The sequence below is a fragment of the Saimiri boliviensis genome, chromosome 6 (genome assembly GCF_048565385.1).
Source record: "Saimiri boliviensis isolate mSaiBol1 chromosome 6, mSaiBol1.pri, whole genome shotgun sequence".
NCBI lineage: Eukaryota > Metazoa > Chordata > Mammalia > Primates > Cebidae > Saimiri > Saimiri boliviensis.
Window position 1 is genome coordinate 30,692,044 of NC_133454.1, and position 23,477 is coordinate 30,715,520.

The following is a 23,477-nucleotide window of genomic DNA, read 5'->3' on the forward strand; positions in this document are numbered from 1 at the left end:
TCTCAAACTTCTGGGTTCAAGCAATCTCCTGGCCTCAGCCTTCCAAGTAGATGGGATTATAGAACAGTGTCACTATGCCTGGCTACTGCTGCTTTTGTGTGTGTGGGGGGGGGGCGGAAATGGAGTCTAGCTGTCTCTCCCAAGCTGGAGTGTAGTGGTACAATCTTGGCTCACTGCAACCTCCTCCTCATGGGTTCAAATGATTCTCCTGCCTCAGCCTCCCAAGTAGCTGAGATTACAGGTGCTTGCCACCACCCCTGGCTAATTTTATGATTTTAGTAAAGATGGGGTGCCCATGTTAGCCAGGCTGGTCTTGAACTCCTGACATCAGGTTATCTGACTGTCTCGGCCTCCCAGAGTGCTGGGATTACAGATGTGAGCCACTACCTAGAGCCAGCTTTCTTTTTTTTTTTTTTTTTAATGTAAGCATGTACAGCTATAAATTTCCCTCATAGCACTGCTTTTGCTGCATCCCACAGATTTGATACATTGTTTTGTCTCAAAATACTTTATAATTTTCCTTTTTTTCTTTGATTCATAGTTGTTGTCGAGTTCCCATAGATTTGTGAATATTCCAGTTTTCATTCTGCTGTTATGAATTCAGTCCTTTAAAATGTATTAAATCTTGCTTTCAGGCCTAATGTATGACCTTTCCCAGAGAACGTTCCACATGTACTTTGAAGAATGTGTATTCTGCTCTTGGGTGAACTCATCTGTGTGTGTCTGGTAGGTCCAATTTGTCTGTAGTATCATTCAAGCTCTCTGTTTCCTTCTTTATCCTCTGTCTGGGTGTTGTATCCATTATTGAAAGTCAATTATTGGGCCAGGCACAGAGGCTCATGCCTGTAATCCCAGCACTTTGGGAGGCCAAGGTGGGTGGATCGCTTGAGGTCAGGAGTTCAAGATCAGCCTGGCCAATGTGGTGAATCCCTGTCTGTACTAAAAATAGCTGGGCATGGTAGCATACACCTGTAATCCCAGCTACTCTGAGGCTGAGGCACGAGAATCACTTGAATTCGGGAGGTTGCAGCTGCACTCCAGCCTGGGAAATCAAGATTCTGTCTGGAAAAAAAAAAAAAAAAAAAGCGAGGTGTTGAAGTTTCCTACAAGTTTCATAGAACTGTTTCTTCTTTCATTCTGTCAGTGTTTTAGTCATATATTTAGGAGCTCTGAGGTGTGTTGCACATACCTTTATAACTGTTGCATCTTTTTGGTGAATGGACTGTTGTTATCTCTCACAACAGCTTCTGACCTTAAGTCTACTTAGTCTGAGATTAATCTAGCTCCTCCCTCCTTTTCTCAGTTAAACCATTTCCATGGAGTATCTTTTTTGTCATCCTATGTGTAAGTCTCTTACTGTCTTTAGATTGTGGAAATAATTTGCACTTTTAAAGATTATCATCTGATGAAACTCAATAGCCTGGTGGGTGACTGTGCCATGAGGCCCACAGCCAGGGACTAAGGTGAGCAGTTGTTCTGGGAGGACTCCAGCACACCATTTACGGGGCTTTTAGGTGCCACTCTGTGGATTGTTTTCTGCATGGCTTATGGTTTGTTTTCTTTCTCATTTCCTTCCTTCTGCCTGCCTTTGTGTTTAATTTTTTTCTTTGCGTGATACACTTAGAATCCCTTCTTACTTCCTTTTGTGTACATTCTATAGATATTTTCTTTGTAATTACCATGAGGATTACGTAATACATCCTGAAGATATGGCAATTGATTTTAAACTAGTAAGTTCAATCACATACCAAATATTCAACTCCTCGACAGCTCTACCCCGTCCTATGTTTTCATTACAAAGTATATCTATATTTTAGAGAGAGGGTCTCACTCTGTCACCCAGGCTGGAGTGCAGTGTCACTGTCATAGCTTATTGTAACCTGAAGCCCCTGGACTGAAGTGATCCTCCATAGCCGAGACTACAGGTGCACGCCACCATGCCTAATTTTTTAAAATAAATTACATATTTAACATAGGCTTATGGTTACGCCTCTTTTAAATCCAGTAAAATAATTAAAATCAGAGATGTGAATCAAAATTTCAATAATACAGGTCTTTATATGTGGCTTCAAATGTCCACCTAGCATCTTTTTGTTTTGACTTGAAGAACTCCCTTTAGCATTTCTTGCCCGACAGGTCCCAATGTAATGAACTGTCTCAGTTTTTGTTTATCTGAGAATGTCTTAATTTCTCTGGTCAGGTGATAGGTGGAAGGATCACATGAGCTCAGAAGTTTGAGACCAGCCTGGCCAACATGGTGAAACCCCGTCTCTGCTAAAAAGACAAAAACATGGTGGTGGACGCCTGTAATCCCAACTACTTGGGAGGCTGCACCACTGTACTCCAGCCTGGAGGACAGAGCAAGACCCTATCCCAAAAAGATAGCAAAAAGTGTCTTAATATTCTTTTTTTCTTATGAGAGTTCATAAGACACCTTTATTTTGTGACTTATAACCACCTTTAAATTTGTCCTTCAAATGTTAACTGTAATTGGTGACTGCTTTTCTTAAATACTTCACCGGTGTCCAAGAGAGGGGAAGAATTTAGCCCTTGATTTAAAACAAGTAAAGTTGGCCAGACACGGTGGCTCCCACCTGTAATCCCAGCACATTGGGAGGCCAAGGCAGATGGATCATGAGGTCCGACGTTTGAGACCATCCTGGCCAACATGGTGCAACCCTGTCTCCACTAAAAACACAAAAAAATTAGCGGGACGTGGTGGCACATGGCTGTAATCCCAGCTCCTCAGGAGGCTGAGGTAGGAGAATTGCTGGAACCCGGGAGGAGAAGGTTGCAGTGAGCTGAGATTGCTCCACTGCACTTCAGCCTGAGTGAGAGAGCAAGAGTCCGTCTCAAAAAAATAAACCCTAGCAGGAATACAGAGGACCTTAACTGCAGATAAGACTCCATTGTTACCCTGTGGCTCTAAATCTTCTGAGTTGCCTGTCGTCCCAGATGTTCTGTTCATCGCTGTAGTAGCTGACGGTTTTGTATTGACATGGTCAGAACAAGGAGTGCTTCTGCTTGATTCCAGATTGTCCAAGCTTCCACCGGAGCGACACCATCTCCTGCTGTCTTGGCACTTCATGAGTCGAATGCTGCTTCCCGAGAGGATCTGGTTGGTAGGCCGTGACCTTGATTCCTGCCCCTGAGCCTCACTTTTTTCTTATCAGCCACCACCTTTTGGGCACTAGGACAGTGCTTTTTATAATGCACTCATCAGTGGATGCTGAAATAACAACCTGGCCATTTGGATGTGCAACTAACGCTTTATGCTGCAGAGTCCCTGCAACTCACCAACCTGTGCCGGAACTCACCGGAGCTCAGGTGTGTAGCACTACTTTGTTTCTCTGTGATTGGGAGTGAAAATATTGTTCATGCATTATTTCCCATTTTTCACTTTGGAGGTTTTGTTTTGTGAGACAAGGCCTCACTCTGTCATGCAGCCAGGAGTGCAGGAGTGTAATCATGGCTCACTGTAGCCTTGACCTCCCGGGTTCAAGCCATCTCACCTCAGCCTCCAAGCGTGCTAGAAATACAAGCGTAAGCCACTGTACCTGGCCTACTTTTGAGCTTTGAGGTCTTTATGCATTCTGGAGATGAGTCTCTGGAGATAGATGAGTCCTTGGTCTGATTGGTGGTTTGTAAACCACCAATTGATTTTTTCCCAACCTGTAGCTTGTCTCTCCATCTTCCTAATAGAGTCTTTCAGAGAGCAAAGATGTGGTCTCCCTTGCAGATACTCTGCCACTGTAGCAGGAGAGCAGACACAGATGTACGTAAATGAACATGGGGATGTGTCCCTTGAGAAAGTGTCCGTTTGTGGTAAAGAGATCTCTAGACAGATCGGTGCGGAGAGGTTATTTCATTCAGTAATAGTTGAGCTGGGGATCATCTCTAACCTTATGCTTGCTTTCTCTTACTCCACTGTCTTCTGTTGCTGCGGGTGGGAAAGCAATTGTCAACATGTTCTTCTTTCCACCCTCCTCAGTAGCTTTTAGGACCTCTTCTTTGTCTTTTCTGCAATTGTGTTTGGATGGGTCTAGGTATGGATGGATTTATTGCATTGGGGATTGTGCCTCCTGACTCTAAAGGGTCCTGGGTCCTGTCTCTATTTTCATTCTGGAATTTTTATTGAGAGACTCTCATTCTGTCACCAGCCTGGAGTGCAGTGGCAAGATCTTGGCTCACTGCCACCTCCACCTTCTGGGTTCAAGCATTTCTCCTGCCTCCGCCTCCCAAGTAGCTGGAATTAAAGGCACATACCACCATTCCTGGCTAATTTTTGTATTTTTAGTAGAGATGGGTTTTCACCATGTTGGCCAGGTTGGTCTCAAACTCCTGACCTTAGGTGATCCACTCATCTTGGCCTTCCAAGTGCTAGGATTACAGGGATGAGCCACCACAGCCGGCCTGGAATTTCTTTGAGACGTGTTGGATCCTCTCATTTCATCCTCCCTTTGTCATATTTTCCACTCCTCTTGTTGATACTGACCTCTCTCTGTGCCCTTTTAGTGGGGCTTTGGCTGTAGCAATCATATGCAGCATGGGCTAGAGAATCTCAAGGTAGCTACTGTTAGAACTGAATTAGAGGTCCACCCTGGTAGTGGGGACAAACCCCCACACATTTGCTCACAGAAGTCATCTTCTGTGTTGATGATGATTTTTGCACTATGAGAGCAGAGGAAAAACAGGGGCTGAGCATTTTCTCTAAATGGGAGTGTACATTCAAATTCCTAGTGAGGCTGGGCATGGTGGCTCACACCTGTCATCCCAGCACTTTGGGAGGCCGAGGCAGGTGGATCACCAGAGGTCAGGAAGTCATGACCAGCCTGGCCAACACGGCAAAACACCATCTCTACAAAAATACCTGACTGTATTTTTGGGAGGCTGAGGTAGGAGTGTTGCTTGAACCTGGGAGGGGGAAGTTGACATGAGGCAAAATTGTGCCTCTACACTCCAGCCTGGATGGTTCATAAATAAAAGATATAATTAATTAACTCACAGTGCTACAGGCTGTAGAAGCACAGCACCGGCATCTGCTTGGCTTCTGGTGAGGCCTCGGGAAGCTTATGATCATGGCAGAAACAGCAGGGGGTGCAAAGAGAGAGAGGAGGGGCCAGGCTCTTTATAAACAAACTGCTCTTATGGGAAGTAATAGAGCAAGAAGTCATGCTTCACCAAACAGAGGGTGCTAAGCCATCCATGAGGGAGGTACCCCCTCTAACAAACATGAGATTTGGAGGGGACACACATCCAAGCTGTGTCGGGCTGCAAATGTTTTGTTTCTACTCTTAGCTCCTTGAATGCCAATTATTTGTCCTCCCTGGCAAGAGAGAGACATGGGTTTTCCCTCCAGCTGGAAGGCAGACGGTGGGGGGCGGGGACAGAGTGCCAGCCAGCTGGGCAGCTTACCGCACTGTGGAGGAAGGGTCGGGGACATGAAGCTGCAGGCATACAGGTGGATGTAGGCAGTCCCCAGAGTGCAGGCAAGCTGGAGCTCCCCAATGCCACAGGGGTCCTGCACACACAGGCTGAGGAATGGTGCAGGGTCCACCTGAAATCAGGGCCACCCACCCACTCTATCTCAGGCCCCTCCTCCATGCCACTCCCCAGGGTAGACTGGGGAAGGGGCTTTCTGTGTCCCAGGGCCCAGGCTCACACTCACCACCCAGAAGCAGTTCCCCAAGCTGGAGCCGGGGCCCTGGAAGAAGGCTGGGCAGGTGGGGCTCTGTCCTGGGCAGGTTGGCTGAGTCATCTGGGCGGCCCTACAGTCACCAACCACCTGGCGGGACAGACACAAGATGTAGGCCTCCCACTGGACCATGTGGCTCCCCCACCTACATCGGCCTCAGCAGGAGACTCCCCCAACCCTGGGTCTGCAAAGACCTCTGCAGAGCCAGCAGGGCACCTGCCTCTCCTGGGACTCTGCAGCCAGCAGCCCTCAAGAGCCTCACCCAGAGGGAGGAAGGGCAGGTGCACCTGCTCACCTGCCAGGCCAGGCTGATCTCCTCCACGCTGCAGGCCACAGAGCTGTCCGGCAACATCAGCTCATTGCCTGCTTTATTGTCGTTGGTGCCCAGAAGGCCAGCAGATATGCCTGTGGGGAGGAGGGAAGCTGAGGAGGTCCTGAGAGCCCATGATCCTCCCCCTGGGGACCTGTATGAGAGACAAACCTGAGGCACACTGAGAAGTGGTAGAATCCTGCCACCTCCACCCCAGTCTCCCAGAGCAGGGCTCTGGCTCCATACCCTCATCAAAGGCAGGAGAGAAAGCACAGGGTCTAAGGACAGCATGTGTCTCCCCCCGCCCCCGTCCCCTCCCCATGGCCTCAGCTCGAGTGGCCAGAATCCAGGCCCACCCTTTATGTTCCTTGGCAGAGGGACCCCAGAAAGGCCAATCCACCTTGGAGCCACATATCCCAGGGGTGGGGGCAGAAAGCCCTGGACTTCAGTGCCATCATCTCAACCACAGTAGCTGCCTACAGCCCGGGGACCTGTCATGCTGGAAGCTGAGAATGGTGCATCCCGAAAAGGATCTCGGTGGTGGGGCCAACCCCGCCAGGGCCCAGACTCACCGTGGTGCCACAGGCCCAGAGTCAGGCTGCAGAGGCCGGTGGGCACGTCACAGGAGATGGAGACCCCATCCTCACTGGCCAGCTCAATCCTGGGGACGTCCCTCCTTTTCATGGCAAGAAGCGGCTGGAGGTCTGGACAGCTCTCCCCTGGCAGCGAGGAGTTGTACAGCCTGTAGGCCTGTGGACCAGAGGGGGTAGGCAGGAGGGCTGACCCACAGCCAGGGGACAAGTTTGAAAGGGCCATCTCCCCAGGCAACCTGCCACAGGCACAGGTCTCCGGGGGAAGCTCGGGCCTCTCCTCCTCACCTGCAGGCTGGGGTAGAAGATGAGGGTCACGTGGTTCAGCTCCACAATCAGGGTGGTAAGCCCCGAGCCTGTCTGACTCAGCATCAGGGAGAATGTGTTGTGAGCAAAGTCTTGGGCCAGCAGGATGCTGCCACACTGGGTGCTGAGGTCCCACACCTGGCTGTCAAAAGTTACCACATGCTGGGCTCGGGCAACCAGGGCATGGTCTGGGGAGAAGCAGCCCCAAAGGCAGAGTGAGTGGAGCCAGCTCCACCCACCACAGTGGGAGCCCAATGCCTGCCGGGCACCCCACTGCCTAGAGCCCCAGCTTAGTCTGCCCTGAGGCCAAGAGTCCCCCTCTCCTTGTGCAGCAGCCAGCGGCCCAGCGATCCCTCACCTGCTTCAGGATGACATGAGCTGAAGGGCTATGAACCAATTCAGCCCTAAGAAGGAATGGAGTCCCCAGAACCGCTACAAAACTGCTGTGCTAAGTAATAAAGCCTGGCTCAGAGGCCACAGTCATACCTCTGTTTACATCAGATGTCCACAGCAGGCACAGCCTTGGACACAGCAGGCAGGCTGGCAGCTGCGGATGATAAAAACGTTATAAAATCGATTGTGGTGAGGCATGCACCGCTCTGAATAAACTAGAAGCCACTGAACGGTGCACTTAAATTTCACACATTGGCCAGGCATCGAGGCGCTAAGCCATCCCAGCACTTGGCGGGGCTGACGCAGGAGGATCACTTGAACCCAGGAGGTCAAGGGTGTAGGGAGCCGAGATCGCACCACTGCACTCCAACCATGACAACAGAGTGAGATCTAGTCTCAAAAAAAATCATACCAGTCATCCATTTAATCTCAAGGAAGCTACTGGTGGGGGTGGGGGTGGGGGTGGGGGAGGCCACGGAGAGAAAAGCATTGACTGTTTAAGTGGATGGCCAATGGCTCCCTCAAACATGACAGCAGTGTCCTGCTGACCTGGCCTGTGAAGGAGCAAGTGTGACCAGTCGAGCCAGCATGGCCCCTGAGCCGTGCCTTGGGGGTGCTCGTACCCATGGCGGGAAAGCACCATCCATCGTGCACAGCCAGACACCTGTTGGCCAGGGTCAGCATCCCAAGGGAGGCACTACCAGCACCGTGGTCAGCTGTCAGAACTGAGGGCACAGAGCAGCCCATGGTGACACACACAGAACTTCAAGACCAGGTTGTTTTCTAAAAAATCAGTGTGCTGCTTAGACCTGACTACACCCATGCTTCTAGGGAGCCGTAGGCCTCCCTGTGAGTCCCACACAGATAAACCGCTCCTTGTCAAGCCTGGGTACCTTGGCTGCCCATGGACATGAGGGGCTCCCTCGTGCGTTAAGAACTGTACATGCCCGTTACCCACGTGAGTGAGCCACGTGATTACCTGCATTTCACAGCGGAGAAAGCCGAGTCCACAGAGGTTAGCAGACTCACCTGAGCCACATGCAAGCTCCCCAGCAGCCCAGAGCCGGTCATCCCAGCACCACCCTTGGCTGCACTGCTGGGCCAGGCCTTATAATCTGGAGAAAAGCAGGATGTGAAGCCTCAGCTCTAGTCCCATAAGACCTTGGGAAGTCCAAGAAGATCTGGGCCTGGCACTGTGATGCCACAAGCCTCTGTAGGCTTCCATGTGCTCCCACAGTACCTGCCCCTGCATGGTCTGCTGCTGTGCCCATGGGGCAGGGGGCTCCCAGGGAGGAAGATGGCACAGCTCGAGGCAGGACTCAAACTCTCAGAGATCATGCAGCAGGCGGCATCTGAGCTGGTAGAACACGAGAGCATGTTGGCCCTGGACACCTCTCAGAGTGGCTGCAGCAGCTTCTACACCACCAGGTAGCTGGTCACCCAGGCCATGTCCAGGGGCTCATCCCCGCCCCCCCACCCGAGGCAGCATTGGCAGTGTCACCACCACTAAGTAGTTCCTAGAGGGGACACACAGGACAAGTCACTATGCCTAGCCGAGCCTTGCTCCTTTTGGCTGCAGAGGGGGAGCTCACAGGTCCACAGGAAGAGCCCTGCCGTGGAGAGCATTGGGTTGCCTCTCGGGGCTGTCCTTGTCCTAGGAAATCCCATAATGAGGTGGAGGAGGACAGATGCTGGCCTGACAGTAGAGGTGATGGCTGAGGCTTGGACAGAAACAAGCTGCCCTATTTTGAGGACACTGATGTCTGATGTCATGTCTGATCTGCCCCCCGGGTCTTGGGCAGCATAGGGCCTGTGTGTGGGGATGCCAAGGACAGGAGCTGGAAGGTGTAGGAAATTGTTTTGGTTTTTGAGACAGAATCTCATTCTGTTTCCCAAACTCGGGTATAGTGGTACGATCTCGACTACCTGTGTGACCTCTGCCACCTGGGTTTAAGTGATTCCCCTGTCCCAGCCTCCAGAGTAGCTGGAACTACATGCACTCACTGCCATGCCTGGCTAATTTTTGAATTTTTAGTAGAGTCAGGGTTTCACCATGTTGGCCAGGCTGGCTGGAATTCCCGACCTCAAGTGATCTGCCCAAAGTGCTGAGATTACAGGCATGAACCAGTGTGCCCGACCAACAGGTCTAGGAAGTTTCTACAGCTGAGCGGAGGACTGGAACTTGCTTAATATGTAGAGCAGGCTCAAGCCTGTGAGATCTGAATGATTAGGAAGATCTTGGCTCAGGTGGGGGCGGAGTGGGAAGAGGAACATTGCACATTCTGTTGTTGATGGGCCAGTGAGCGGGAGGGACAGGTAGCCTCACTTACCTTTTAGGGAGCTCAGAGGCCCTGCAGCTGTGGGCAGGAAACAGCTTCAACACCCTCACTGCCAGTTGAATCCATTTGTTTGGCATTCCCACCAGATCCCACTCACCAGGTAGGCGAATAACCAGACAGGCGATTCTTCAACCAAGCCAACGCCCCGCCCTGGGAGCTCTTCCCTTCCTCAGCCTACATTCTGACTGCAAGATGGCAGGAGCAGACATTTGTGTTACATCCTTCCTAGGTCAGAGCAGAAGCCAGAGTCCTCCCCTCACCACCCCAGCCTTGGGACCTCCCAGTCCCTCCCAGTTACATCAGCCCCACCACCTTGCTATTCATACAGGCCAGGCAAGGTGGCTCATGCCTGTAATCCCAGCACCGAGTCTCTGGAGCCCAGGATTCTGAGACCAGCCTGGCAAATATAGTGAAACCCCGTCTCTACTAAAAACACAAAAATTAGCCAGGTATGGTGATGAATGCTTGTAATCCCAGCTACTTGGGAGGCTGAGGCAGGAGAATCACTTGAATTTGACAGAGGTTGCAGTGAGCTGAGATCACACCACAGCACTCCAGCCAGGGTGACAGAGTACGAGACTCCATCTCAAAAACAGGCCAGGCACATCTCTCTCCCAGGCCTCTGTGCAGTGGTGCCCCCACCTGCAGCTCTGTTCCCACACTGGCCTCATGGCTCTTGCTCAAACTGTACCTTCTCAACGCTGGCCATGGCCACACCATAGGTTCCTCTGCCCACCATCTCAACAATGTCCCTTCTCTAGCATTTGCCACCTAATGTATGGCTCACTAGTGGTAAATGATGGGCAGTGGGCCACACCCAGCCTGTGGTCATCTTCTGCACAGCCTGCAAGAAAGAAGGGCTTTTATGTGTTTGTAAAAGATTACAAAACAGGCCAGGAGTGGTGGCTCATGCCTGTAGTCCCAACACTTTGGAAGACCAAAGGAGTTGCATCACTGAAGGTCAGGAGTTTGACACCAGCCTGGAGTGGCAAAACCCTGTCTCTACTAAAAATGCAAAAAATTAGCCAGGTATAGTAGTGCACACACCTGTAATCCCAGCAACTCAGAGGGTTGAGGCAGGAGAATCACTTGAACATAGGTGGCAGAGGCTGCAATGAGCTGAGATCACACCACTGAGACAGAGTGAGACTCCATCTAAAAAAAAAAAAAAAAAAAAAAATTACAAAACAAAAGCAAGGAAATGTGACAGAGAAGAACGGCCTGCTTAAGAGGTGACTCTCAGGCTCTCTGCAGGGAGCGGTGCATACCCTGCTGTAGATTTCTCATGCTTCGTGTCTGTCTCTGAGTAAAACTGAGCTTCCTGAGGGCAGGGGTCCGCCTGGCCCACTGTGGCCCTCTGCAGCAGCTCCTAAAATCCTGCCTGCACTGGGACCATGCTCGTGAGGTCTCCGTGGAGTAAGGAAGACCCCAGCTTTCTCTCCTGTGAAATGGGGCAGTCAGAGGAGTCAGTGAGTCAGAGCGTGTCGGCGCATTCAGCATTGCACCCGATACGTGGCAGGAAGGCCGGATGCGCCACTCCCAACCCTGCATTACCTGGTTATGAGATCATACAGGTCCAGCAGGGGCTTGCAGAGCCTCTTCAGTGCCCGTGAGAATGTGGCCTCAGCCCCGGACAGCATCGAATGGGTCACCTGGAGAGGGAGGGGACAGAGAGAGCTGTCTCTGTTGTCCTCAACTGCCAGCCACGCCCCATCCTTGCCCTCAGTCTCCAGCTCCAGGGTGTCTTTCACGGCCCCTCGGGCCACCCTAATGGGCCTGGGACCCCGGTTGACTGGCATCCCAGAAACCCAGGCCTGTAGCCACCACATGGCCTCCTCTGCCTACTCCTGCCACACCTCCTCCAGGGGCTGCAGCATCACTTCCAGGAAGGCGTTCTTCAGTGTGGCCAGGGGCCCTGCAAAAGGCAGCCACCACCCACCATGAGGCCTCTGGGGAGCTCAGAGGCCCAGCCCAGGTCTGGAGGAGATAGGGCCTGTTCCTGGGATTAAAATGGTGGGGGAAGTGGGGGAAAAGAAATAGAGTAGAAGGCACTGAAGATTGCAGGTGAGTTGTTACAGTAAACCCGAGCCGCCTCTGCATGGCCTGCTTACAAGTTGTCTGGGCACTTGGATTGGGGGAGGGTTTCCCCCACTCCTAGAAGTGATACGAGGCTCTCTGCACCTGAACTGTTTGCACAAATGGGGTTTATGCTGAACCCCTGCTTGCCTCCTAGGAGTCTGACAGTGTGCTCTGAGCCAAGCAGCACCTGCCAATTAGGCAGCCCCACTAAATATCCTGGGTGACATAGTGCTGGGACAGCCAAGTGCCTCCCATGTGAAGGCGCTGGACTGGGAGAGGACACTGGGTGCTGGCCCTGGTTCCCCCTGGACTCCGCCCTGGCCCCCTTCCCTGTGCCGACCTTCCTGCTTTCTCTCACTGTAGTCAATGACAGCTGTGAACAGCACAGTGGGCCGAGTCATGGAGCACTCTTTCAAATTCACTGCCCTGTGGGTGGCCATGGGACTCTGGCACAGCAGAGAGGATATAGAGGGGGCATTCAATAGCCAGTTAGAGGGACACCTACCCTGGCATGGGGCACGGTCTTACTTAGCCCCAGATGGTGGAGAGGCCAGAAGTTCCTAGTCCTGCCAGGAGGACAGTCAAGGCAGCCGCTGTGAGCATTTAATGACCATGCGGCCACAAAGAGCTCATCGTGGAACCAGAAAGAGACCCTGTGGCAGTAAGCGTCACAGAAACAAGGCTGTACGCTCAAAAGAAAGCAGGCAGAAGACTGAAGAAACTGAGGCAGAAGGCATAAGGAATATTAGCTTGGAGACCTTGTAAGAATAAGACAGAAGCCCATGAAAAAAAGAAGGTTGGGTCAGGCACCATGGCTCACACCTATAATCCCAGCACTTTCGGAGGCTGAGGCCAGTGGATCACAAGGGCAAGAGATCAAGACCATCCTGGCCAAAATGGTGAAGCCCTATCTCTTCTAAAATACAAAAATGAGCCAAGCATTGTGGTGCATGCCTGTGGTCCCAGATACTTGGGAGGCTGAGGCAGGAGAATCACTTGAATACGGAAGGCAGAGGTTGCAGTGAGCTGAGATTATGCCACTGCATTCCAGCCTGGTGACACAGCGAGAAAAAAAATAAATAAGCCACCACCATTTGCAGGACTGGATGTGAAAAGAAAAAAATATGTATAAGGTTAAATGCGTGCTATAGAAGAACTACCACCTGTTCAGCAGCTGAGCACACCGTGATTCCTAACTCAGCAAAAGAACCCCTGCTCTGGGAAAAACTAAGTGAACTGCTGTTTCCAAAATGCATTTTTATGATTGAAAATCTGTTTCCCAAGCCCTCCTTCCAGTGCTTGGCACTGTGACAAGCGTTTCTTACTTCTGAGGACGTGGGGTTGGAGATGCAAAAGGGAAAGTCACCAAGGCTGAGTTCCAGCTGTCCTATGTGGCTATGCTATTGGGAGCAAGTTCATCTCTTTAGGAATGAGCTCAGGGTACTCAGATCACCTTGCCAGACTCTGGTGCTCTCTCTGGATGTCCCTACCTTGTGGCTGAGGCCGGGATCTGTGTGCTGTGGAGCTCATGGACCAGCTCCAGCTGGTAAGCGCCATCTAAACCACTCTGTCGGCAGCCTCTGGCCGGTGCTGCACTGGTGCGCTGGCTGCTTTGCCTGAGCTGTGAAGATTGATCAACGGACCCCTGCCCTCTGCCAGGCAGCCCTCCACCAGGGCTCCAAGAGGAGGAGGGCCCAGCCCAGCCTGGCCTCAGCCGTGTCCTCCCAGCCCTGTGGTCTGCTTCACCTGTCACTCCATTAGAACCTGTTCTGGGGGAGGTCTTAAGAGAGGGATGAATGTCCCCTCAGCAGACACACCTTTTGTTGTTTTTTTTTAAATGAGCAGGTACTAAGTCCTACTCAGAGCCCACAGAATGACTAATGGAAAATCCTGTGGTGACAGCATATCTTAGCCTGCAGAGCCACAGCCTCAAGAAACAGGGCAGACCCTGCCACCTCCAACTGCCCCACAGCCAGACATGCAGTGCCTTACCCAGCAGGCTGCACTGGATCCTCAGGGAGTTGGTCCAGAGCCGGCCTCGCTGCTGCAGCAGGCTAAGGGCACACAGCCCTGCCAGTCCTGACACGACGAGCTCGGCACCCAGTGTGGCCGCCCAGCGTCCATCCTCCTCCTCCCTTTCCAGCAGTGCTGCCGGGACAGAGAGCAGGCAGGAGAAAGGGTCAGCCCCCAAGGACCAACACCCTGAGCCCCAGGCAAAGAGGGGACTCGGGATATGCCAGGGGCCTTGGGGTTGGGGGGCTCATTGAAGAGTCAACACCTGTGCCCTGCACAACAGCCCACAGACAGGCCTGATCACGGCTCACTGCAGCCTCGACCTGTCAGGCTCATTTGATCCTCCCACCTCAGCCTCCCAAGTAGTAGCTGGAACTACAGACTTGTGCCGCCACCTTGGCTAATGTGTGTGTGTGTGTGTGTGTGTGTGTGTGTATACATATATTTTAGAAACAGGGGTCTATGTTGTCCAGGCTGATCTTGAGCTCCTGGACTCGAGCAATCCTCCTGCCTTGGCTTCCCAAAGTTCTGGGATTATAGGCATGGGACACTGTGCTTGGCCCAAGAATAAAGTAGAATGAGGCTGGGCACAGTGGCTCATGCCTGTAATCCCAGCACTTTGGGATGCCAAGGCAGGCAGATTTCCTGAGGTCAGAAGTTTGAAACCAGCCTGGCCAACACAGTGAAAGCCTGTCTCTACAAAAATACAAAATAAATAAATAACCAGGTGTGGTGGTGGGCACCTGTAATCTCAGCTACTCAGGAGGCTGATGCAGGAGAATCGCTTGAACCCAGGAGACAGAGGCTGTGGTGAGCCAAGATTGCACCATTGCATCCAATCCCAGCAACACTGTGAGACTGCCTCAAAAAAAAAAAAAAAAAAAAAAGAATGAAACAAAATCAAATAGGACAGATGACAAAAGAATTAACCACACCTCATAGGTTGTTGGATAAATTTCACCTTCTGAAGCTTCTGCTTCTGCAACACTGAAGGTCATCCAGAACACACAGGTGGAACTGGGCCAGCTGTTATGACTCCCAAACACCCACATGAGGTGGTCAACAGCCACTGCTCCAAGTGCCCCCAGCTTCAGCTCCTGTCCTTACCTTGGAATCATTCAGAACACATAAGCGGCACACCCAGGTGCCACCGCCCTGGCTCTGGCACCGGGCCAGCACCTGCTCAGCCTGGGTGTGTGTTTTAAATGCCCTGTGTATTTTAGGTCAAAATGTTACATGTTTCTGACCATGGGTGAGAATAAAAACTGCCCTAAAGCTGCTATTTTCAGGTTTGTGGGGGCAGTTGGAGGTTGGGGAGGTTCTGGGGGCTCACTGAGCCTACGTCTGTCCTTAGATGGGTTGTTAATATTGAGAGGCTGGGCTGATGAGGACCATCAGGAGGCATTTGGCCCACACCCTAGCCTGGCCACAGGGGAGATGGGGCACAAGGGGTTTCATAGCCTACCTGTCAGGTGGGCTTGGTCACTCAGCAGATGGCTCAGTGATGCAGAGAGGCCAGCTTGCAGCCTGCCTGCTGCGTGAGGTTCCCTGTAAAGATGACAGGGCTGCCCCCATGACCAGTTTCATCTCCAGCTGCTCCTGGAACCACTCAGCCTTGCCGACCATGGGTGGCTGCATGTCTCCAGTCCTGAAAAGGCCGTGGTGTCACCCGGAATGACAGGCTTGGCCAGCAAGCCCAGCCATGATCACGCAAGCTGGGACTGGAGAGAGGGCAGGAGACAGCCCAACTAATGGCTTTGTATGCTGATCCTTCCCCGGTTTTGATTTTCCTTGAGATAGAGTCTCACTCTGTCACCCAGGCTGGAGGGCAGTGGCAGGATCCTGGTTCAATGCAAACTTCGTCTCTGGGTTCAAGTGATTCTCCTGCCTCAGCCTCCCAAGTAGCTGGGATGACAAATGCACACCACAGTGCCCAGCTAATTTTTGTATTTTTAGTAGAGACCGGGTTTCACCATGTTGGCGAGGCTGGTCTCCAACTCCTGAGCCCAAGTGATCCGCCCGCCTTGGCCTCCCAAAGTGCTGAGATTACAGGTGGGAACCACTATGCCCAGCCCTTCCCCAATTTTTTAAACTCTGGATTTCTCAAAATTAGAAACCTGTGTTATAAACTCAGACGTAAACACAAAGGACTCCTCTTCTCTCACTGACAACCCCCTCGTTGGATCTATCAGAAACTCTGTCGGCCATCACTATGGAACGTGACTAGAGTCCACCCCATCTGCCATCTCTGCTGCCCACCAGCTCCAGCCCTGGTCATCGAGCCTGTCTGACTGAAACATCCTCCCGGCTCTCCCGGCTCCCAACCTGCCGCTGGCAACAGATCTCCACGTGGTGACCAGACACTTCCAATGATAGCACACTAGCATTTCTTACAGTACAATCCAAAGTCCTTGAGGCCTGTGAAGCCAGAACTTTGTTGGTCACTGGTGCAGACACTGGCAGGTGGGCCATGTGGACAGCTCATTACACTCCAGGGCCCCACATGGGAGATCCTCTAGAAAAGACATGTGCAACAATAAATACCATGTTTGATGAACCCACCAAGCTGCAGACACACCCCACACACCCCTCTAATAGCCACTAGCTGGTCAGTTCACCCAAAAGATGTCAAAACAATACTCGCTATTGCCAGACCATCACGACTTAACGCTGTTTCCCTGATCCCCACCGACATGTGTGCAGATGTGTATGTATGTGCATGCATCTGTATACAGATGTATCTGTACGTGGATGTGTGCAGATGTGTATGTATACAGATATATGGAAATACAGATATGTGTGTATGAATGTGTAGATATGGATGTGTGTACATGTAGACATGTGTATGAATGTGTGTATACAGACGAGTGTGCAGATGTGTGTAAAGACGTGTATATATATGGATGTTTGTATCTGAATGTATGTGTACAAATATGTCTACATGTGGATGTAGATGCTCGCAGCTCCTCCTGCTGGCAGGCACATCCTAGAGCCGGCTTTCTTCAGTGTGTATCGGAGGCTGCGTGGTGGTCTCAGAGCTTCCTCAGGGTGCAGGTGAACAGGGTGAGCACAGAACTTCTCTCCTAAACCACACTTTGCAGTTAAAGAGAACACTAGCCACAAATGCGTCAGGACAGCGGGCGAAAACTGGGGCTCTCCAGGCAACACCGGACCAACCCCCACACACCGGGGTAGGGGGTGTCAAACAGAACCCTTCCCACATCAACCTTAAATCCCTCAGACTTTAAGGTTGAACCCAAGCCTCGAACCCCTGGGCCCAGGGATTCAAGGTTGAACCCGAGCTCTGGCACTTTGTATTCATGAGCTCATCTGCCGCAGTTTCCCCATCTTGTACGGGGTTAGAAAAAAGACTTGAAGAAGGGACTTGCTGGAACAGGCTCCAGAAAGTTATAGAGCGCAGGCTGTTACTGTAATTTTGATGAGTCTGGGGCAGATAGAACTAGAATTTCTCCAAAGGCAAATAAACATTTCCAGGCTTCAGACAGTTCTATAGGGAGTGGCAGGAAGGTCCGAGGGGAGGTACAGGCAATCTGTGCTTGCATATTTAGCAAATAACAAGACGTTCAAGGCCCCCTGGGAGTTCTGGAAATGAAGCAGATGTCTCAGCCATCAGACAGGTGGGGCTTTAGGAAGAAGATGGCTCTCCCCTGATACTCGTCTTCTCCCCACCCAGGCTGACGGCACAGGTGGAAATGGAGAGAGTATTTATGCAGCAAGACATCCAGCCCCAGCTTCAGATGTGCCACTCCAGCCAACTGAGAAGACACTGCAAATTGAGGCAGAATTGGATGATCCACTGCTGAACGTGCCCACTGGTCATGCCTGGTGGGATCAAGGCTAAAGGTGCTATTTGTACCCTGGCTGGAGTGCAGTGGTGCAATCTCAACTCACTGCAACCTGCACCTTCCAGATTCAAGCAATCCGCCTGCCTCAGCCTCCTGAGAAGCTGGGCCCACAGACGTGCACAACCACGCCCAGGTAAGTTTTGTATTTTTGGTAGAGACAGGGTTTCACCTTCTTGGCCAGCCTGGTCCCAAGTTCCTGACTTCATGTGATCCTCCCACCTCACCTCCCAACATTTGTGCACTTTCTGAAGTCACTGTTCTGCTTGAAAAGGGGATAGAAGATTTAAATCTTCTCCCCGGGATGGAGGAAACAGACACGAAACTTCAACACAACGACAAGGGCTTCAAGTGACTAAGTTCTATCCAGGTACCCTTGGGTAAGAACCCTTGAAAAGGACCTACTAAGATGAAAATGAGCCTGCACAACACAGTAAGCCGCATCTCCACAAAAAGAAAAGAAAAAAAAATGGAAGGGCATGATGGCACAGGCCTTGGATCCAGCTACTTGGGAGGCTGAAGCAAGAGGATCGCTTGGGCTCAGGGGTTCAAGGCTGCAGTCATCTGGGATCATGCCATTGCATAGAAGACCTTGTGAAAGAAAGAGGAAAGTGGGTGAGAAAAAAAGCGGGGGAAGAGAGAGGGGAAAGGAAAGAAAAGAGGTAGGAAAAGGAAGAAAGAGGGAATAGAGGGAGGGAGAGAAAAGAAAGAAAAGAAAAGAGAAAGACATATAAACCTTGTGGCCAGGGAATTCCACTGTTAAGAATGTACTCTGCAGAGAGAATGGTGTTCACCACAGAATAATTGTAAGAGAGGAAACCTGGGAAAAACTCAAGAGCACTTCATTATGAAACTAGCTGAATACATTCCATTCCATGGACTTTTACATGGTCATTCGCACTACACGGGACACACCGATTTTTTTTTTTTTTTTTAGGTAGATATATTAACTCCATGTGCTGATCGTGTGCATAGATCATCTCGGAAAGGAATCACCAAAAAAACCCTAACAGTGGTTGGCTTTCATGAGAGGAGGGAGAGCGGCTTTAAGGAGGCACCAGCACCAACCAAAAGAACTTTTTGCAATGAGGACCATGTTTGAGGACCATGTTTGAGGACCATCTGCAGCTGCGGAGCACCTGAAATGTGGCCGACGCAGCCAAAGAACCGAATCCTTCATCTTCTTTAATGTTAATTCATTTAGATTTTTTTTTCTATTTTGAGATGGAGTCTAGCTCTGTTTCCCAGGCTGAAGTGAGGCTGCATGATCTTGGCCAACCGCAACCTCTGTCCCCAGGTTCAAGCAGGTCTCCAGGTCTCCTGCCTCAGCTTCCCAATTAGATAGGGTTACAGGGCTTCACCACCACATCTGGCTTCTTTCTGTGTTTTTAGTAGAGATGGGGTTTCACCATGTTGGTAAGGCTGCTCTCAAACTCCTGACCTCAGAAGAGCCACCTGACTCTGCCTCCCAAAGTGCTGGGATTACAGGCAGGAGCCACCATATCTGGCCTCACTTCGATTTCAAGAAACACAGATGCCACTGGCTGCCATATGGGAGACTCAGTTCTATACTCTTTCATAGGTTTTGAACTTTGAATCATTTAAATGCGTTGCCTATTTTCTTTAGTTGTAGAACTTACCAGGATAGTAGTTAGACTATTAATCTAAATGAAATCTACCGTAGATTGTAGAACTTACCAGGATAGTAGTTAAGACTATTAATCTAAATGAAATCTACCGTAGATTTTAAATTGTAATAGCAAATGCTGATATATAAAAAGACTGCCAAGGTGTGTGTGTGTGTATTAAGTGTGCATGTGTATATATATATATATATGTATGTATGTGTATTTCCTTTTTTTTGTGAGTCAGAGTCTCGCTCCGCCACCCAGTCTGGAGTGCAGTATTATGAACTTGGCTTACTGCAACCTCCGCCTCCAGGGTTCAAGTGGTTCTCCTGCCTAAGCTTCCCGAGTCACTGGGATTACAGGCATGCACCACCATGTCCAGCTCATTTTTGTATTTTTAGTAGAGAAGGCATTACACCATGTTGGCCAGGCTGGTCTTGAACTCCTGACCTCAAGTGATCCACCTGCCTCGGCCTCCCAAAGTGCTGAGGATTACAGAAATGAGCCAGCATGCCCAGCTGCAAAGGTGTATTTTTGAGTAAAAAGAACAACGTACAAACAAAAAGTAGAGAACAGCTGGGGGTGGTGGCTCATTCCGATAATCCTAGCACTTTGGGAGGCTGAGGTGGGAAGATCGCTGGAGCCCAGGAGGTTGAGGCTGTAGTGAGCCATGTTTGCACCATTGCCCTCCAGCCGGAGTAATGGAGCAAGACCCTGCCTCAAGAAAAATTAAAAGTAAAATTAAGAAATCAAAACCTAAGCATGACCATTGGGTTTTCATGCTATTTTATTATATGCACCCTCCTCAAAACTTGTTATGGTATCATCACATCACCCACCTGATGCGAAAAATAAATAAAACCCAGAAACTCAAACTAAAAATATTTGCAAATCTATAGCGTTATGCGTTGTCCTGTGTCTCCCCAAAAGACGCTGAAGCCCTATGCCGCAGGGTCTGTGGATGCGACCTTATTTGGAAATAGGCTCTTCACATGTGATCAGGCTAAGCTGAGGTAATGAGGGTAAATTTTAATCCCGTGTGCCTGGTGTCCTTATAAAAAGGGAATGTGTGGACAAAGACACCTACCAAGGGAAGACAATGTCAAGACAGAGACAGAAGACCACCTACAAGCCAAGGAACTCTGGAAGCTCTGAGAATCCAGGAGCGAAACCTGGGACAGACCCTCCCTCACAGCCTTCACAGGAAAAACAAACAAACAATAAAAAATCTCTTGATTTCAGACTCCTGGCCTCCAGAACTGTGAGAATAAACCTCTGTGGTTGAAGCTACTTTGTTAAGGCAGCACTGGGAAATGAATACAGATTTCTTGGGGCGTTCATCAACACTTGTGAAGGAAATTTGGGACATGGCATGCTTGAACTTACGATTCATACTTTTCTCTACTCTGAATTCTTTTTTTTGAGAGACAGGGTCTCACTCTGTCACCCAGGCTGGAGTGCAGTGGCACAAGCACGGCTCACTGCAGGCTCCACCTTCTGGGCTCCAGCAATCCTCTTGCCTCAGGCTCCTGAGTAGCTGAGACTACAGGCACATGCCACTGTGCCTAATTTTTAAAAAATGTTTTGTAGAGATGGGGTCTTGCTATGTTGCCCAGGTTTACACCTGGAACTCCTAGCCTCAAGTGATCTTTCCACCTTGGCCTCCCAAAGTTCTGGGATTATAGGTATAAGCCATTGTGACTGGCTTGCCTTTTTTTTTTTTTTTTTTTAAAGACAGAATCTTGCTCTATTGCCCAGGCTGGAGTGCAGGGACATGATCTCAGCTCACTGCAACCTCCATCTCCTGGGTTCAAGCAATTATTTTGCCTCAACCTACCGAGTAGCTCAGCTTATAGGATCCTACCACCACACCCAGCTAATGTTTATATTTATATTACAGGCGGGGCTTTACCAGTGGGCCAGGCTGGTTTCAAACTGCTGACTTCAGGTGATTCGCCCACTTCAGCCTCCCAAAATGCTACGATCGTGGCTCACTGCAACCTCTGGCTCCTGGGTTCAAGCAATTCTCCTGCCTCAGCCTCCCAAGTAGCTGGGATTACATGTCCTGCCACCATGTCCGGCCAGTTTTTGTACCTTTAGTAGAGACGATGTTTCACCATGTTGGCCAGGCTGGTCTTGAACTCCCGACCACAGGTGATCCACCTGCCTCAGCCTCTCAAAGTGCTAGGATAACAGGCATGAGCCACTGTGCCCGGCCTACTTCCATTATTATTACATTGTAATATATAATGAAATACTTACACAACTCACCGTAACGTACAATCAGTGGGAGCCCCGAACTTGTTTTCTGAAACTAGATGGTCCCTTCTGGGGGTGATGGGAGACAGTGACAGATCAACAGGCATTGGATTCTCATAAGGAGCACGCAGTCCAGCTCCTTCTAATGTGCTGTTTACAGTAGGGTTCGTGCTCTTATGAGACTCTAACAATGCCACCGATCTGACTGGAGGTGGAGCTCAGGTGGTGATGCCAGCAATAAGGAGTGGCTGTGAACACTGATGAAACCTCCCTCACGCACCCGCTGCTCACCTGCTGTGCTGCCTGCCCAGTTCCTAACAGGTGAGCCGGGCACAATGGCTCATGCCTGTAATCCCAGAACTTTGGGAGACTGAGGCAGGTGGATCACCTGAGGTTGGAAGTTCAAGACCAACCTGACCAACATAGAGATACCCTGTCCCTACTAGAAATACAAAAATTAGCCTGGCATGGTGGCTCATACCTGTAACACTAGCTACTTGGGAGTCTGAGGAAGGAAAGTCGCTTGAATCTGGGAGACAGAGGTTGCAGAGAGCCAAGATCACACCATTGCATTCCAGCCTGGGCAACAAGAGCAAAACTCCATAAAAAAAAAAAAAAAAAAAAAAAAAAAAAAAAAAAGGCCAGGTACAGTGGCTCACACTTGTAATCCCAGCACTTTGGGAGAATCAGGAGGGCGAATCACCTGAAATAAGGAGTTTGGGACCAGCCTGGTCAACATGGTGAAACCCTGTCTCTACTAAAAATACAAAAATTAGCCAGGTGTGGTGGTACATGCCTGTAATCCCAGCTACTCAGGAGGCTGAGGCAGGAGAATTGCTTGAACCTCGGAGGTGTAGGCCAGATTTACCTGAGATTGCACCGCTGCACGCACTGAGACTCTGTCTCAAAAAAAAAAAAAAAAAGAAAGAAAAAGAAAAAAAAGAAAAACAAAAACAAAACAGGCTACAGACTTGTACTGATCCGTGGCCAGTAGGGTTGGGGACTCCAGCTGTAGACAATATATAATGATCAAATCAGGGTAACTGAGACAGTCATCACCTCAAATATTTTTCTGGTGTTTTGGGAACATGAAAATCCTTCTATCTTGAAATATTCAAATAAATTCTCATTCACTCTAATTTCCCTTGTGCACTATCGATTACTGTAACTTATTCCTTCTATCTAGACCTTCTTATCTTTCATTCTTTTTGTAAATTATTTTTATTTAATTCCGAGACAGTCTCTCTCTTTCTGCCAGGCTGCAGTGCAGTGACATGATCTCGACTCACTGCAACCTCCACCTCCCGGGTGCAGGCAATTCTCCTGCCTCAGCCTCCCGAGTAGCTGGGATTACAGGCATGCATCACCATTCCTAGTCTACTTTTCTATTTTTATTAGAGATGGGGTTTCACCATGTTGTCCAGGCAGGTCTCGAACTCTCGACCTCAAGCAATCCGCCCACCTCGGCCTCCCAAAGTGCTGAGATGAGCCACAGCACCCGGCCATTTATTTCAACATTCATTTATTTTATAAATAACTACTGCATGGTTGCCATATACCCGGCAGGGTTCGAGGGTCTGGGGAAACAGCAATGAGCAAAACAAAGTTCCCGATCTCTTACTGCAGGTGTCCCCAAACTATGGCCTGAACCGCGGGCAGCATGTGGCCCCCTGAGGCCATTTATCCGGCCCCCCCACCGCATTTCAGGAAGGGGCACCTCTTTCATTGGTGGTTAGTGAGAGGAGCACAGTATGTGGCAGCCCTCCAACGGTCTGAGGGACAGTGAACTGGGCCCCTGTGTAAAAAGTTTGGGGATGCCTGTCTTAATGGATCCATCATTCTAATGAGGGGGAAAGAGACAGGCGATCCATAAACAAACCATTAGCTCCGACAGCACATCAAGTGGAGAGTGCTATGAAAAATAAACACTAAAGCAGGTGCAGCCAGGTGCGGTGGCTCACACCTGTAATCCCAGCACTGTGGGAGGCTGAGGTGGATGGAT

The 23,477-nt window shown here is 50.3% G+C and overlaps 2 protein-coding genes and 1 pseudogene across 4 annotated transcripts in view; 2 read left to right on the top strand and 1 right to left on the bottom strand.

Moving 5' to 3' along the window:
- Positions 1–20,915, top strand: part of LOC141584808 (phospholipid phosphatase 2-like) — a 122,476-nt gene extending 101,561 nt beyond the window's left edge. For 2 of the 3 annotated variants that reach the window (XM_074400440.1, XM_074400439.1), the window contains 3 exons: positions 636–3,327; positions 15,918–17,724; positions 18,526–20,915. In XM_074400440.1, the coding sequence (XP_074256541.1) occupies positions 636–730 (95 nt within the window). In that variant the 3' untranslated portion in view covers positions 731–3,327; positions 15,918–17,724; positions 18,526–20,915. The remainder of the gene's footprint in view (positions 1–635; positions 3,328–15,917; positions 17,725–18,525) is intronic. The other variant, XM_074400438.1, reaches the window with a different exon arrangement.
- Positions 4,948–23,477, bottom strand: part of LOC104650443 (apolipophorins-like) — a 183,447-nt gene continuing 164,917 nt past the window's right edge. Inside the window, exons 17-29 of the mRNA XM_074400437.1 lie at positions 13,705–13,860; positions 11,188–11,285; positions 10,681–10,788; positions 10,325–10,477; positions 9,731–9,818; positions 8,535–8,651; positions 8,324–8,409; positions 7,388–7,448; positions 6,884–7,089; positions 6,578–6,755; positions 5,991–6,100; positions 5,669–5,785; positions 4,948–5,534 (exon numbers count right to left, since the gene is read on the bottom strand). Of these exons, the coding sequence (XP_074256538.1) occupies positions 5,412–5,534; positions 5,669–5,785; positions 5,991–6,100; positions 6,578–6,755; positions 6,884–7,089; positions 7,388–7,448; positions 8,324–8,409; positions 8,535–8,565 (912 nt within the window). The 5' untranslated portion in view covers positions 8,566–8,651; positions 9,731–9,818; positions 10,325–10,477; ... (1 more) ...; positions 11,188–11,285; positions 13,705–13,860 and the 3' untranslated portion in view covers positions 4,948–5,411. The remainder of the gene's footprint in view (positions 5,535–5,668; positions 5,786–5,990; positions 6,101–6,577; positions 6,756–6,883; positions 7,090–7,387; positions 7,449–8,323; positions 8,410–8,534; positions 8,652–9,730; positions 9,819–10,324; positions 10,478–10,680; positions 10,789–11,187; positions 11,286–13,704; positions 13,861–23,477) is intronic.
- LOC141584974 (small nucleolar RNA U13) lies at positions 19,965–20,061 on the top strand (annotated as a pseudogene).